Source organism: Fukomys damarensis, unplaced genomic scaffold, assembly GCF_012274545.1.
Source record: "Fukomys damarensis isolate Sample0158 unplaced genomic scaffold, DMR_v1.0_HiC HiC_scaffold_16, whole genome shotgun sequence".
In the NCBI taxonomy this organism is placed as follows: domain Eukaryota; kingdom Metazoa; phylum Chordata; class Mammalia; order Rodentia; family Bathyergidae; genus Fukomys; species Fukomys damarensis.
In genome coordinates, this window is record NW_022900928.1 from 97,673,113 (window position 1) to 97,686,803 (window position 13,691).

Consider the following 13,691-nt stretch of genomic DNA (forward strand, 5'->3'; position numbering starts at 1 on the left):
ACACACACACACACACACACACACACACGAAGCAGAATCACACGTTCATCTTTTTGGCAGTACCACAGGATACCTCATACTGGGTAATCATGTACACATGACAGAAACCATTCCTCTCAGTCCTGCAGGCTGGGAGTCTAAACCAGCATCTGGCAAGGTCTTACAGGCAAAACAGAAAAAAGCCACTCTACACAGCACTTTCAGAGACACATTAACCCATCCCTGAGGCTCTGCCCTGAGCACCTCCCACATAAATCCCTCAAAGCTCCACTGCCAACACTGTTGTGGTATGGGGGAGGTCTCCAACACATTGATACATTTAAATGACAGCAACACAAAAATGCTACCTTGTAACCTACTTTTTAAACTCAACCGTTTTTTTTGTTGTTGTTGTTTTTTTTGTTTGGAGACAGAGTCTCCCTATGTAGTTCAGACTGCACTTGGCTTTAAATTCCCAGTGATCCTTCTGCTTTGGCTTCCCAAATGCTGGGATTATAGACATGTACTACCACCCCCAGCCTACTACCAATTTAATGACTTGTGGGTACACAAACTTATCACAATCTGTAAATCACAAGTCTGAAAATGGGCCCAACAGGTCACAGTCAAGATAGCCAGGCCACCTCCCTTTCTGGGAGCCCTGGGAGAATGCATGCCCTTCCCCTTCCCAGTTTTGGCTGGGGATTGCGGGGGGAGAATTGCTTGGTGTGTGATTCCCTCCCCTCATTTTATTTTTTTTATTTTTTAAATTTTTTCCTCCCCTCATTTTAAAGCCTGGATCCTCGTGGATGTGGTGGTGCATCCCTGTAATCCCAGCACTTGGAAGGCTGAGGCAGGAGAATTTCTGTGGGTTTGAGGCCAGCCTAAACTCCATATTGAGTTCAAGTCCAGCCTGAGCTACAGAGCAAAACTCTGTTAAACAAACAAAAAAAGCCAGCAGCCCTGGCTGAGTTGCTCTTTCTTTCACTTTTAAGAATCTCTGTGATTACTCTAGGCCCACTTGGATAATCCAGGCTCAGCTCCCTATTTTAAGGCCAGCTGATTAGCAACTTTAGTTCTATCTGCACCCTTAATTCTCCTTTGTATGTAGCTAGCTGTACATAGCTCATAGGTTCTGAAGGGAATCATTATTCTGGCCACCAGTCATCACATAGTAAATCTACTGCAGCACTTTTTCGTAATTACAAAATATTATAAAGTTGTACCTGCATTGATTTAGCGAACATCTCATTCCTGGAGATTCATGGGTTAGTTTACTTTATGAATATTCATGGTTCAGCTACTATGTCCATGCGAGGTAGGGCTATGTCGGTGGGCAGCCCTGGTTGTTTCTCTTGTACATTATGATAAACATAATCTTCAGCCTTGGGCATATATATAATGATTTTCTCAGAATAAATTCCTAGATCTGAAAATGATGGGTCAAAGAATATTCAACACTTTGATTTATTTACCAAATTACCACAAAACCTAGTACCTGTTTATTTGCACATGATTGGTGCATGAGAGGTTTTCTTCCTACCTCTTTCCTCCTTTCAGCTGGCTATCTTCAAATTTTTAATATTTACAAGCTAGATAAATAAAACAAATTTATAGTTGCATTATCTTTGGTTTCTGATGGGGCTATCTCTTCATTATATTTATCACACAACAGTTTTTAAAGTTCCTCACTTGGAAGGTTGGGGATTTAGCTCAGTGGTGTTGCTGCCTGCTTAGCAAGCACAAGGTCCTGAGTTCAATCCGTGGCACCACCAAAAAAAAAAAAAAAAAAAAAAAGAGAGAGAGAGAGAGAGAAAGGAAAGTTCCTCACTTGAGGCTTGGGCTGGGGTGAGAAAGGAATGGAAGGACACAAGTAAGAAAGACTTTAGATTAAAAATCAAGCCAGACGAGGTGGTACACACCTGTAATCCCAGCACTCGGGAGGCTGAGGCAGGAGGATTGCTGTGAGTTCGAGACCAGCCTGGGCTACATAGTGAGTTTCAGGTCAGGCTCAACTACATAGTGAGACCCTGTCTCAAAAACAACAACAACAACAACAAAATGAATATGAACCCTTATCTTTCCTCAGAAGCATGAAAGATTCCAGTCTGAGGTAGAAAAGGAACAAGATAAGCCCATGATAATTTGGGTCAGAGAGCGAGGAAGGGACTGACGGAGTCACATGGGTTCACAGCAGCGGGTGTACAGATTGTTCTGGCGATTGCTTGCACAACAGTGTGAATCTATCAAAACAATGAGATAGCATCTCACCCGTTTGAATGGTTATTAAAAAACAAAACAAGGCCCAGGGATGTACCTCAGTGGTGCCACTGCCTGCGTCAAAGTGCAAGGTCCTGAGTTCGATCGCTGGTACAACAAAAAACAAAGAAAAAAAAAAAGAAAGAAGAAGAAAAAGAAAAAAGGAAGGAAGGAAGGGCATGGGAGAAAGGGAGCATTTGTACACTGTTGGTAGGAGTATAACTTGGTACAGCCATTATGGGAAACATTATGAGGGTCCCTCAAAAAATTAAAACTAGAACTACTATATGTTCTACCAACCCCACTCGTGAGTATAGTCTAAAAGAAAAGATGGGCCAGGGATTTAGCTCATTGGTTCTGCTGCCTGCTTTGCAACCAGAAGGTCCCAAGTTCAATCCCTGATACAAAAAAAAAGAGAAAGAAATGAAATAAGTAGATTGAAGAGATATTTGTACTAATGTTCACTGCAGCATTATTCACAATAACAGAGACATGGAAATAACTTAAGCATCTATCAATAGATGAGTAAATATACTGTGAGGTTTCAATCCCCAGTACTGGAAAAACAAATAAACAAACTGTGACGGTCAGGGATTTAGCTCAGTGGTTCCACTGCCTGCACGTAAGTGCAAGGTCCTGATTTCGATTCCCGGTACCAAAAACAAACTGTGACATCTGTATGTAGCATATGTATGCACACAATGGAATAATATTCATCAATAAAAAGAGAAATCCTGCCATGTGCAACAACATGGCTGAGTCTCAAGGGAACTATCCTAAGTGAAGCAAACCAGATAAAGACAATTACTATATCATCTCACTTATATATGGAATCCAAAAAAGTTGAATCAGTGGGCCAGGGATTTAGCTCAGTGGTTCTTCTGCCTGCCTCACAAGCGCAAGGTCTTGAGTTCAATACCTGATTAAAAAAAAAAAAAGTTGAATCAGTAGGAACAGAGTTGAATGATGGTCGCCAAGGCCTGGAAGGAGGGGCAAATGGAGAGATATTGGTCAAAGAGTGCAAACGTGCAGTTGTATGACGATCGAGTTCGGGAGACCTAACATATAGCATGGACCTAACATAGCATAGTTAACAATAATGTACACTTGAAATTTGTTAAAAGACTGAGTCTCAAGTGTTTTCACCACACATGTGTGCAAACACCTGGTACTTAGGTGAAGTGATAGCATTAACTAACTTGACTGTGCTCATCATTTATATATGTATCATATCATTAATTTTATATTATTTTCCTTGTCAATTATATCTCAGTGAAGTTAGAAAAAGAAAAGATTGATAACTACTTTAAAAGTCTTCTTTAAAAGCTTTTCGTATAAGTTTTAGTTACTTGATAACTTCATGGAGTTCTAAAACATGCACTAAATACAGATGAAGAGCAAATAAAAATAAATATACATAAAAATTGCAATATGAATGTGCTTAACACTACTGACTTGTCCACTTAAAATGGTTAAGATTTTGTGTGTTTTTTCACAATTTAAAACAATTTTTAAAAACCCAATTTTTAAAGTTCACAGGAGCCAATTTAAAAGAATTCCTTTTGGTCTAAGATTGTACAATTTGCCAGGCATGGTGGTGTGCACCTGTAATCCCAGCACTTGGAAGGCTGAGGCAGGAGGATTACTGTGAGTTCCAGGCCAGCCTGGGGCTACTAGTAAGTTCAAGGCCAGCCTGAACTATACAGTTGGACCCTCTCTCAAAAAAAACCAACCAAACAAACAAACAAAAAGATTGGACAAATCAAGTATGAAAATACATAATGTTTGCAATTAATTAATACACATAAAACTCCATGGTTTCATTATGATGCTAAAAAGCAAAAGTATGTCTCAGGTGAGGGTGCGGCTTGGTGGTAGCACACTTGCCCAGTCTGTGTATGGAAGCAAGCCTCATTATTACTACTGGAGGGTGATAGGTGCCCATTCATTTCTTGTGTTTTGTTTTGTTTTTTGGTTTTTTGAGACAGGGTCTCACTATGTAGTTGAGACTGACCTGAAACTCATTATGTATCCCAGGTTGGTCTCGAACTCACAGCGATCCTCCTACCTCAGCCTCCCGAGTGCTGGGATTGCAGGTGTGCGCCACCATGCCCAGCTCTATTTCTTTGAAAATTATTAAAATAATTTTCTCTTTCCTCACCTTTCCAGAATAAACTGGCTTTGGGAGTAACCTAATAATGAAATGTTCTAGAATGGTTGAATTTTAGTCAGTGGAGTAGGAAGTCACCATTTTGCAGTCCTGAAAGAAGCACTGGTTGTCAGTATGATCCTCTGGGCTTTCAAAGACATCTGATGAAATCCTGAAGGCAAGCATTGCAGCAGAGGGGTGGGAGGGGTCAGACAGAACCTGTGCTGGCTCTGACCACTTAGCATCTCTAGAATGGGTTTCAAAATCCCTGACCTGGCACAATAGGCAGGGTGCATACAGTAACGGCACTTGGATACACTTAATCCTTTAGCTCTAACTACATATTCAAAGGCATCGAGAATGATACAGAACTAGTTCTACAATTTTCTGAGGCTGCACTTAACCAAATTCAGAATGTGGGGATGACCCAGTTTCCCCACCAAATCAGTGGCTTGGGAAAAAATGGGAAAGGAATGTCCGTTTTGAAAAACTGGTGTAAGGGACACAAGAGCTAAATGCAATAGCTTGGATCCTAATTTTAGGAAGCTATCTGAAGATGATGGGAGAAGTTAGAGGAGATGAAGGAATTATTTTGTTGCAAGACATCTCAGAGCCTTTTTTTTGGGGGGGGGTCCTGGGGATTGAACTTGGGACCTTGTACTTGTGAAGCAGGCGTTGGAACCACTGAATTAAATCCCCGGCCCATGAATGAATTATTCTGTCAGATGTAAAGTGAAAATTTCTTCTATTTAAAAAGTTTATGAAAATTTAATGGCATTTTCCTGATAATATAAATAACAATGTTTATTGTACAAAATGGGTAAATACACAGTTACCCAATTCTACTAGTGAAGATAATCACATTTCCACTTAGAAGTATTTTGTTTTCATTTTTTGTGGAGCTAGGGATCGAACTCAGGATCTTGCTCTTGTGAGGCAGGCGCTTGCATCACTGCACTAAACCTCCACCTCCTACAAGTATTTTTTTGTTTGTTTGTTTTGTTGTTTTTTTGTTGTTGTTGTGGTGGTGGTGGTGATTTTGTTGTTGTTGTTTTTGAGACAGGGTCTCACTATGTAGTCGAGACTGACCCGGAACTCACTATGTAGTCTAGGCTGGTCTTGAATGTACAGTGATCCTCCTGCTTCAGCCTCCCTAGTGCTGGGATTACAGGTGTGTGCCATCATGCCCGGCTAGAAGTATTTCTAATACATATTTGTAATGCTGTTTTGTCTCTGGTGCACAGGGTTAGTTTGGTCCTAATCTTTGGTTTGAGACTCAGTCATCCTTGGTCCTTTCCTATTAATTATTTGTAGTTTAATAGTATAGTTATTCCTAGTTTATTGAGGAACATACTCTATAACTCACTATCCACCTGCAATTTATTTTGGGGGTAATGTTCCATTCTGACATTTCCTGAGTTTGTATATCCACTCTTCTCTCTGTGGGGACAGAAGTGGTTCTCCCATGTTTTTTCTAGGAATGGTCCTGAGAGGATTATTCTTGTACACATTTACTGATGGAGAGGATGTCTCATGAGCATATAGCCAAATGTGTATTGGAATCACCAAGTTATAGTGTGAAAGAAGTTGACCAAGGGTCAGGGATTTAGCTCGGTGGCACCACACCTGTCTCGTAAGCCCAAGGTCATATAGTTTGATCCCTGGTACCTACCACACACACACACACACACACACACACACACACACAGTTGACAAAATAGTCATACTGTTTTTCAAAGAACAAATTAATCTTTATATGCAAATAAAGGCTAGAACAGTAAAGTTATAATTAAACATCTAAATTTCACTCATAGCTTTATGTTGTTATCTTCTTACATAATTTATTAGTTTCTTAGTTAAATTCTATATTGTACTTCAAATTTTTTTGTTTGGTTGGTTTTTGGTTTTTGGTGGGGGGGATAGAGTCTCATTATGTAGTTCAGCCTGGCCCTGAACTCACTGTGTAGTCCATGCTGGCCTCAAACTTGTGGCAGTCTTCCTGCCTCAGCCTCCCAAGTGATGGGATTACAGGCATGTGCCACCACACCCAGCCCTGTAGTTTAAGTTTTGCGGTAAGATTCTCTTCTCCCATGCAGCTTTTTTTTTTTAAATTTAACTTGCTACACAGCATTCCCCTTTTTGAATTTCTCAGTAAATGTATAAGTCATCTCACTATCTCATTATTTTTAAAGTACCTTGTAATTTATTCTTCAGGCCATTGTTACCTGTATTTTCAGCCTGACGTGATGTTAATTTTTAAAACTTGAATGGCGACTTATCTCTATCATATTAATTACTCCTCAGTTAAACAGTGGCAGAATATAACTAATTATATGTTTATAGAGAAAATTAAAAACAGAAAGACAAGTATGATTATTTAACTATCAGTAGGAAAGACCTATATGTTTAAAACAAAAAAATAACCTTGAAATTTTTTGATAGTTATGTTCAAGTTTAGAGCAGAAAATCAGTTCAGAAACCCATGTGTATTCAGAGCCCACTGAACCTCAAGTTTTTTCTTCCTCTAAGTAGTTCACTCATGTGGATGAATTACGAACTTTGTATCTGGTTGTGTTTCACCTTTGCTGTAGCTGACAGAAAGCTTGAAAATGAACTTCAAGTCCATCTTTAATAATTCTGGTATAAAAACCTTTGTGTGTTAACTGCCCTAGTGGCTTCCTTTGATTTGAAAGGCCTTCTATCTATTGATATTGTTAGATATATTTCGGTGGGTTTTGGGGTTTTTGTTTTTTTTTTTTTTTGGTAACAGAGATTGAACTCAGGACCTTGCACTTGTGAGACAGGCTGCAGAACCACTGAGCTAGATCCCCAGCCCTCCTTTATTTTGATAATATACCTCAAATCCTTTCTGGAACACAGCAGGATGTGCCAGTGACCAAATATATATGAATGTACCAACAATATGATTAATTAGAAAGAATGTACCCAGTGAATGCCCTCTCACCTGAGTGTCACCTAGCAGAGTACTTACTTCCTACATTCAAGTTCTGTAAATTGCGTTACTCTATCGGGGGGCCTAAGGGTGGAGCTACTGTGTCTCCTTCTCTCCTCCTGGGCTCCCATCATTAGAGCAGCCCCTAGTTATACACTGGACATTCAGGTTTTGTTTAAAGAAAGTTTTGCTGTTGGTAGATGTATGAACTTGTCTATATACACTCAGTGCAGATCAGCTGATGTATTCATTGAGGATTTACTGCATCCTCTTATATTTGCATATTCTAGAATTAAGGTAGGCTACAGGTGCACTGTGAGGCCCCTAGCTCTGCTGCTTTGAGACCATCAGTGAATAGGGAGGTCTACTGTTTGAGCATTATTACCCTGCATGTATATAAACCTCAGTGTAGAAATATATTATAGGATGAAGATGAAAAGAAAGATGATTTCCTGTCGAAGTCAAATTGAGAGTCCTGCATATAAGAGCTAGGAAGTAATAAATTACTAGTTCATTTTTCCCTTAGAAAATCAGATCTAATCACTATGCTATAAGCCTACTTGCCTGCAGCTTTTCAAGTGTACTCAGCCCCAAAGGACAGCAGTCTCTTGGTTTCCATGCACTTGGCTGTCCGTCCTGTGGCAGAACTTGTGATTCTTGCCTGCCATTGAGCTATGGGATATATTTGATTTCTTCTGTGAAATGAGGCAGGAGCTGTCCCATTCGCACAGATACAAGCACCTGGATGCTTTCTTTTCTCTCTCAGCACTTTGCTCCTGTTGATGATACCAATCCCACCTGTGTTGAATAGCCTGCGTGCTTCTGTTAAGACTGGCTTCCTTAGGGGCTACAGCTGTGCTTTCCGTATTTCAGCATCCCTGGCACCCTGCTTATGCTTAACCCACAACAAAACAATAATTAGATGGGTGCAAGAACATCTGAGGTCAGATTTCACAAGTCCCTTGCTCTACCATAATTATATATTTATTCAGTCAAGTATGTGAGAGCTTTCTACGTGTGATGAATGTATTGTGTATTGGACACGAGTGTGACTCAGCAATGTGCCAAGCCTACTATGAGGCAGCAGGACCACCAGCCTTTTAGGGGAAAGGATTTCTTAGGGAATAGCTACTCTCTTCTATTGTAAACAGTAATGTGTGAAGCCGACACTTAATTTTCTACCTTCATGGAGGGTCAGGAAAGAAAAAAAAAAGAGATGGCGCAAGACATACCCAAGGCCCCAACTCATCACATGCAACAGAATACCATGGTAAGAACCAAATAATAAACTTTAATTTGAATATAGTACAGTGGTATTATACTAATTCTTTGGAAGTACAAAAATAATTGTAAAATATTTTTCCCATTTGTAAGTAATATATGTTATAGCCTATAAATAGTACATTGGTGCTCTAAACTGTACACATTACACTACAGTCCTAAGCCTGGATCGTCCTCTCTCCTACATCACAGGTGAGGAAAGCAGCCATGTATTGTGAGACGCTGTCAGGATGCTCCAGAAGTAGTTACCTGAACACAACTGGATGCTACTTCCCTTTATGCTGGTCTTTATGCTTCTTGCTCAATCCTATAGATTAAAAACATTTTTAAAATTACTCGAAAACACTGCTGTGTTTGGAACATGTGGGCATTTCCCTCCACAAAATAGGAAAATGTCTGGTAGAATCTTGAGCATTAAATTCAGTGAAAGCTCATTTAGAAGTAAATCGCTATCAATGGAAAAGCTTTTCAAGTTCAGGAAGCTTGAAATTAACAGCAATTCCCAGGAAGACAAATTTAATTACCAAAAGCCACTGAGGAGTTTCAAGCTGTCTTTTCCGCTACTGTGTTTCCAAATATTTTAAGCCAGAATGATTCAAAAAATGATAGCAGCTTTTGCCCAGATTTGACCCACTTAGTACCTTCAATGCTGAGAACCAGTTATTATTGAAAATGTAGCCTGGTCATAACGAGGAAACAGAGAAGCTTTGGCCTATGAAAAATGATGCAGCTCTGTTTCCTAGAATTCAGTTATTCAGGTCAGTTTAATTTGATTTGTGCTCTGGCCTGACTAGATCTGAGTCTAACAAGAGATGGGAAAACCAGCCGTCTTTTTGCGCTGAGCTGAGCAAGCTCCTTGCAACCATCTAGAGGTAAAGGCTATCTGCAGTCTCTGATCTCCTCTCCTACGCTGCTGTAACTCTTGCTGTGTTCCCATCTCCTTTCTATATAGCTCTCCCAGCCACAGTGAGATGTTGAGGAAAAGGGGCAAACAAATAAATGCAGTGCTTATGGGAATTCTTCCAACTTCAGTGCCTCAAATTATTTTTGACTGTTCTCTTCTCTTGGTAGCCTGCTTTCAAAATTAATGTTTATTCAGTAAATACATTAAGAAAAACCATAACCTGCTTTGCTTGAATACTTACCAAGGCACAGCACAAATATTTTTTCCCGTAGTACTCACTTTCTTTTTCCTGCACTGGGGATTGAACCCAGGGCCTTGTGCATGCCAGGAAAATGCTCTACCACTGAGCTACATTCATAGCCCTCACTTTAAAAAAATCTCCAGTACTCATCTTGCTACACTGAAACATGTTGTTATGCCAACAATTTAATCACTGAATCAGTAATCCCACAAGGCTGTTATCCGTTAATGACTGGATAGTCTGACGCAGGAGAACTCCGTCTGTTCTCAGAGTCCCACAGCTGGTTAAAATCTCTGCTCTCTCAAGACTCAGGGTTATATCACAAAACCTTTTATGGGATCCCCAGTAGAAGGAGAAAATGTGCAGAGATGGCTAAAAGTAAGACAGCAGGATGATGAGGATTCTTGAGCATCAAAGGCATTGTTATTGTGGCTGGGAGAAAATGTCACGAAATGCTATCATGAAAAGAAAAAAAAAAAGGCTACACTGTTCTCCATAAAGTCAGTAAATAACATAAGAAAACTCGAGTATTTCTGGAAGAAAGGCACCAGAGAAGTCCAGAGTCTTATTGCTAGTGGGGTCATCCAGGGCTACAGCACAGACAGCGGTGTTTTGTTGAGGCAGGGTTAGGTCTAAGCAAGTCACTGTCTCAAGGCCTGCAGGGTAAGGGAGGGAAACGTCAATGGAATAGAGCCCTGCATCTTCTCTCAACTTGAGGAAAGTAATTTCCAGTTTTACATCAACATGAAAGCTGGTTCTTAGCACTGGGTCTCTCGCGCTATTTTAGACAGGTACTCTGTTCTCTTTGGCCCATTTCTTCATGATTCGGATGATATATTCTACTTGGGTGTTACCCGTGCTTCTCAGTAAATGGAGCACTTCTCGGAGGGTCTCTCTGAGGAAAAGATTGAAAGGACAAATTGTTTCAATAAAAAAATGAAAATTAACAAAATAAACTCCTAACTTCATATTGTGCTACTTAGTGTGGCACTTGTTATAATAGACCCTTCCACTGTGTATTCATAAACCAATGACACACTTCCTAGCTTCTATCCCTATTGGCACAGTAAAATGGAAATTCTGTGAAATTCTCCTTATCTACCCAAATTCTTCTTGCTTATCTATATTACCTCTATACATGCTATTAATCTTTGTGTCCTCCTGAGACGATCTAAATATTCCCATTTCTACACTTATTTTGCATGACAGAGTAGAAAGCATATATCCAGGATTTAAATTCAGGGAGTTCAATTCAAATTCTAGTTCCACTGCTAAAGTCACTTGTCAGAGTCTTGGACTTCTCCTTTGTTTATGGTGGTAATCACTTTAAATTGGGTTTTAGTACCATGTTTGTGAAATTTTACAAAGCCAGAGGAATGGGTGATCTCTTCAAGAAATTTGGTTAACAACAACAACAAAAGGCCCAAACAGATTAATACAGATGAGAAGAGAATGATGGGCTAAGATCAGACAGATATATAGCATTATGTTTTAACTAATTCAAACATAAACTTCTATTTTAAGTGATGCATGCTGAACGTCCCTAATTCTTTACCAAGTTGAAGGGTGACTGCCTATGAATCAATACTCTATCGTCTTTTCAATTTTCTACTTCTCTTTAACCCATAACCCACATCTTTCACTTGACTAAATGCTTTGAAACGTTTATTTAGGGTTGGAAATAGATTTAAGGCAGAAAGTAATTTTTCATAGATTATTTGCTTCTAAAATCATCACATTTCCTATTCATACCAGTAACAAAAACAGTCCATGAAGTTATTTTTAGAACACCAAATTAAGTTTTAAGTGTTTTAATTTTTACTGAGATGGAGTTATAAACCAATGATTTCATGTACTCTAATATCTGAGCATTTCCTGGACTATAAGCAGAAGAAAAACAATTATTAACCACATTTCTCCATTCCTACTGTTTGAGGCCTAATGTAAAAGAGGCAATGGGCAAGACATTTGTGGAAATGGCCGTTCATTTGGAAAAAAATTTACCTCTTGCTGAGAGCTGTGGCATACAGAAGGTCTTTAGTATGCATGATTTAGAATGATCTGACTCTATAAAAATAAAAGACACTTTTTATGAAATGAATAGGACACATATGTGTAAATACTGAATAGTTTCTCTGGTGTGAGAAACAAAGTGTAAATAAGGATCAAAACGTAGAATACTAATGTGAAATAGGAAGATAAGGCCCAAAGGGGAAGAGGAAGTGGGAGTGGTAGGGGAAGGGAAACGGAAAGGAATATATGAGAAAAGGAAAAAACAGAAGTCTTTGTAAATAGGGAGGCGTGGAGGGGGTGAAGGGAGGGCAGCGGAATGGGGAAAAATGAGAACCAAGGTATATTCTGTAAAGGTACAAATTCCCAATGATGAATGTCATCATATGTATACCTAAAATGTACTAGTAAACTTAATGAACTTTTTAAAAAGACACATTTTTGTAGGAAAATGGCCCAATAGAAAAACTTAACACCTTCACATATTTTCTTCATTCTAAAACAGCATTATACTTTTGAGCTTTCAGAAGATATTATCTAAATGACCGATTATTTTCCCTCACACACCAACAAATGAATCATCTCCCTTGTGTTTGCTTACTTGGGTTCTCTCCCGGCTAGGATCATCTGGAAAATGCCCACACATGCACCCTTTTTGCCTTCCCAGTACTCAGGGTTGGGGTCCAGCCTCTCCAGGACATCGAAAGCTTTGGCTGAATAGTAAAACTGGCCCATCTGAATAAAAGAAAGTCGTGTGATAGTACTAATTGTCAGAATATTGGACAGAACAAAATTAAACAGATAAACCGAACTGGAAGAAATAAGTACATGGGCAATGACAACTCTTCAGTAAGCGAGTCAGATACATTTGTATTCCTAAAACAAGAAAATCATGGTCTGAGTCTACAGGTTCAATTTAAACCAGATAACCTTCACTCAGTTTTCACAGTATAACACTTCCTACGGGTAGTCAAGTTATGGCATCGGCAACACATTTGTTATTTCTTCTAATTCTAATTTTGAGGACAAACCAAACTCTGATGATTACAATTTGAACTAGGAATTTTTCAAATCTTAATATATTCTTTTTAAACCAGGCGTGGTGGTGCACGCCTCGAAATCCCAGCACTTGAAAGGCTGAGGCAGGAGGATCGCTGCGAGTTCCAGACCAGCCTGGGCTACACAGTGAGTTCCAGAGCAGTCTGAACTACATAGTGAGACCCTGTCTCAAAAAACAAACAAAAAAACAAACCAAAACAACAAAAAATATAGATATATTCTTTTTAGATGACTGCTGTCATTCATTCACCTTATGATAATCTGGTCATGCTCACCTCAAAAGTGTGGACACTCCCTGATCTTGTTCCTAAATTCTCAGAATGCCTACATGTATACTAGACTAGATCTCTTACATTAAAAAAAAAAATTTTTTTTTTTTTTGCATTGGGGTCAAACTTGGGACCTTGCACTTGAGAGGCAGGCTGTGGAACCATGGAGCTAAATCCCTGGTCCTCTTAGATTCATTTTAACATGTTTCCCAAATATACTACAGTAATTTCCTTGGCCTCAGAGAACATGCTGGAGACCATTACATTCTACCTAGATGAGTTGTTTTTGACTGGCAATCAGAAATGCAAAAAAAAGGAAAAACAAAATATACAATCCCTGGTACCAACCTCCCCCCCCAAAAAAAAACCAAGAAATGCAAATTGTTACCAATTTCACTTACACTTCCAACTTGCTGGGTAATGCTCTTCATACAGTATGGTTAGTTACTTCTCTATTCCTATTAACTGTTTTTCTAAATATCTATCAATTTCCTTAAGACTTCTCATAGTCTTAGCTTAGGTTTATTCTACCCCTACCAGGGAAAACACAATTTTCTTCCCTGCAGTTCAAATAATGCCTCATCTAT

The 13,691-nt window shown here is 39.2% G+C and overlaps 1 protein-coding gene across 2 annotated transcripts in view; it reads right to left on the minus strand.

Annotated features, from left to right (window-relative positions):
* Positions 1 to 9,841: 9,841 nt before the first annotated feature.
* Ttc26 (tetratricopeptide repeat domain 26) overlaps positions 9,842 to 13,691 on the minus strand; it is a 55,557-nt gene continuing 51,707 nt past the window's right edge. For both annotated transcript variants that reach the window (XM_033764509.1, XM_010631692.3), the window contains 2 exons: positions 12,378 to 12,511; positions 9,842 to 10,661 (listed from right to left, as the gene is read on the minus strand). In XM_033764509.1, the coding sequence (XP_033620400.1) occupies positions 10,550 to 10,661; positions 12,378 to 12,511 (246 nt within the window). In that variant the 3' untranslated portion in view covers positions 9,842 to 10,549. The remainder of the gene's footprint in view (positions 10,662 to 12,377; positions 12,512 to 13,691) is intronic.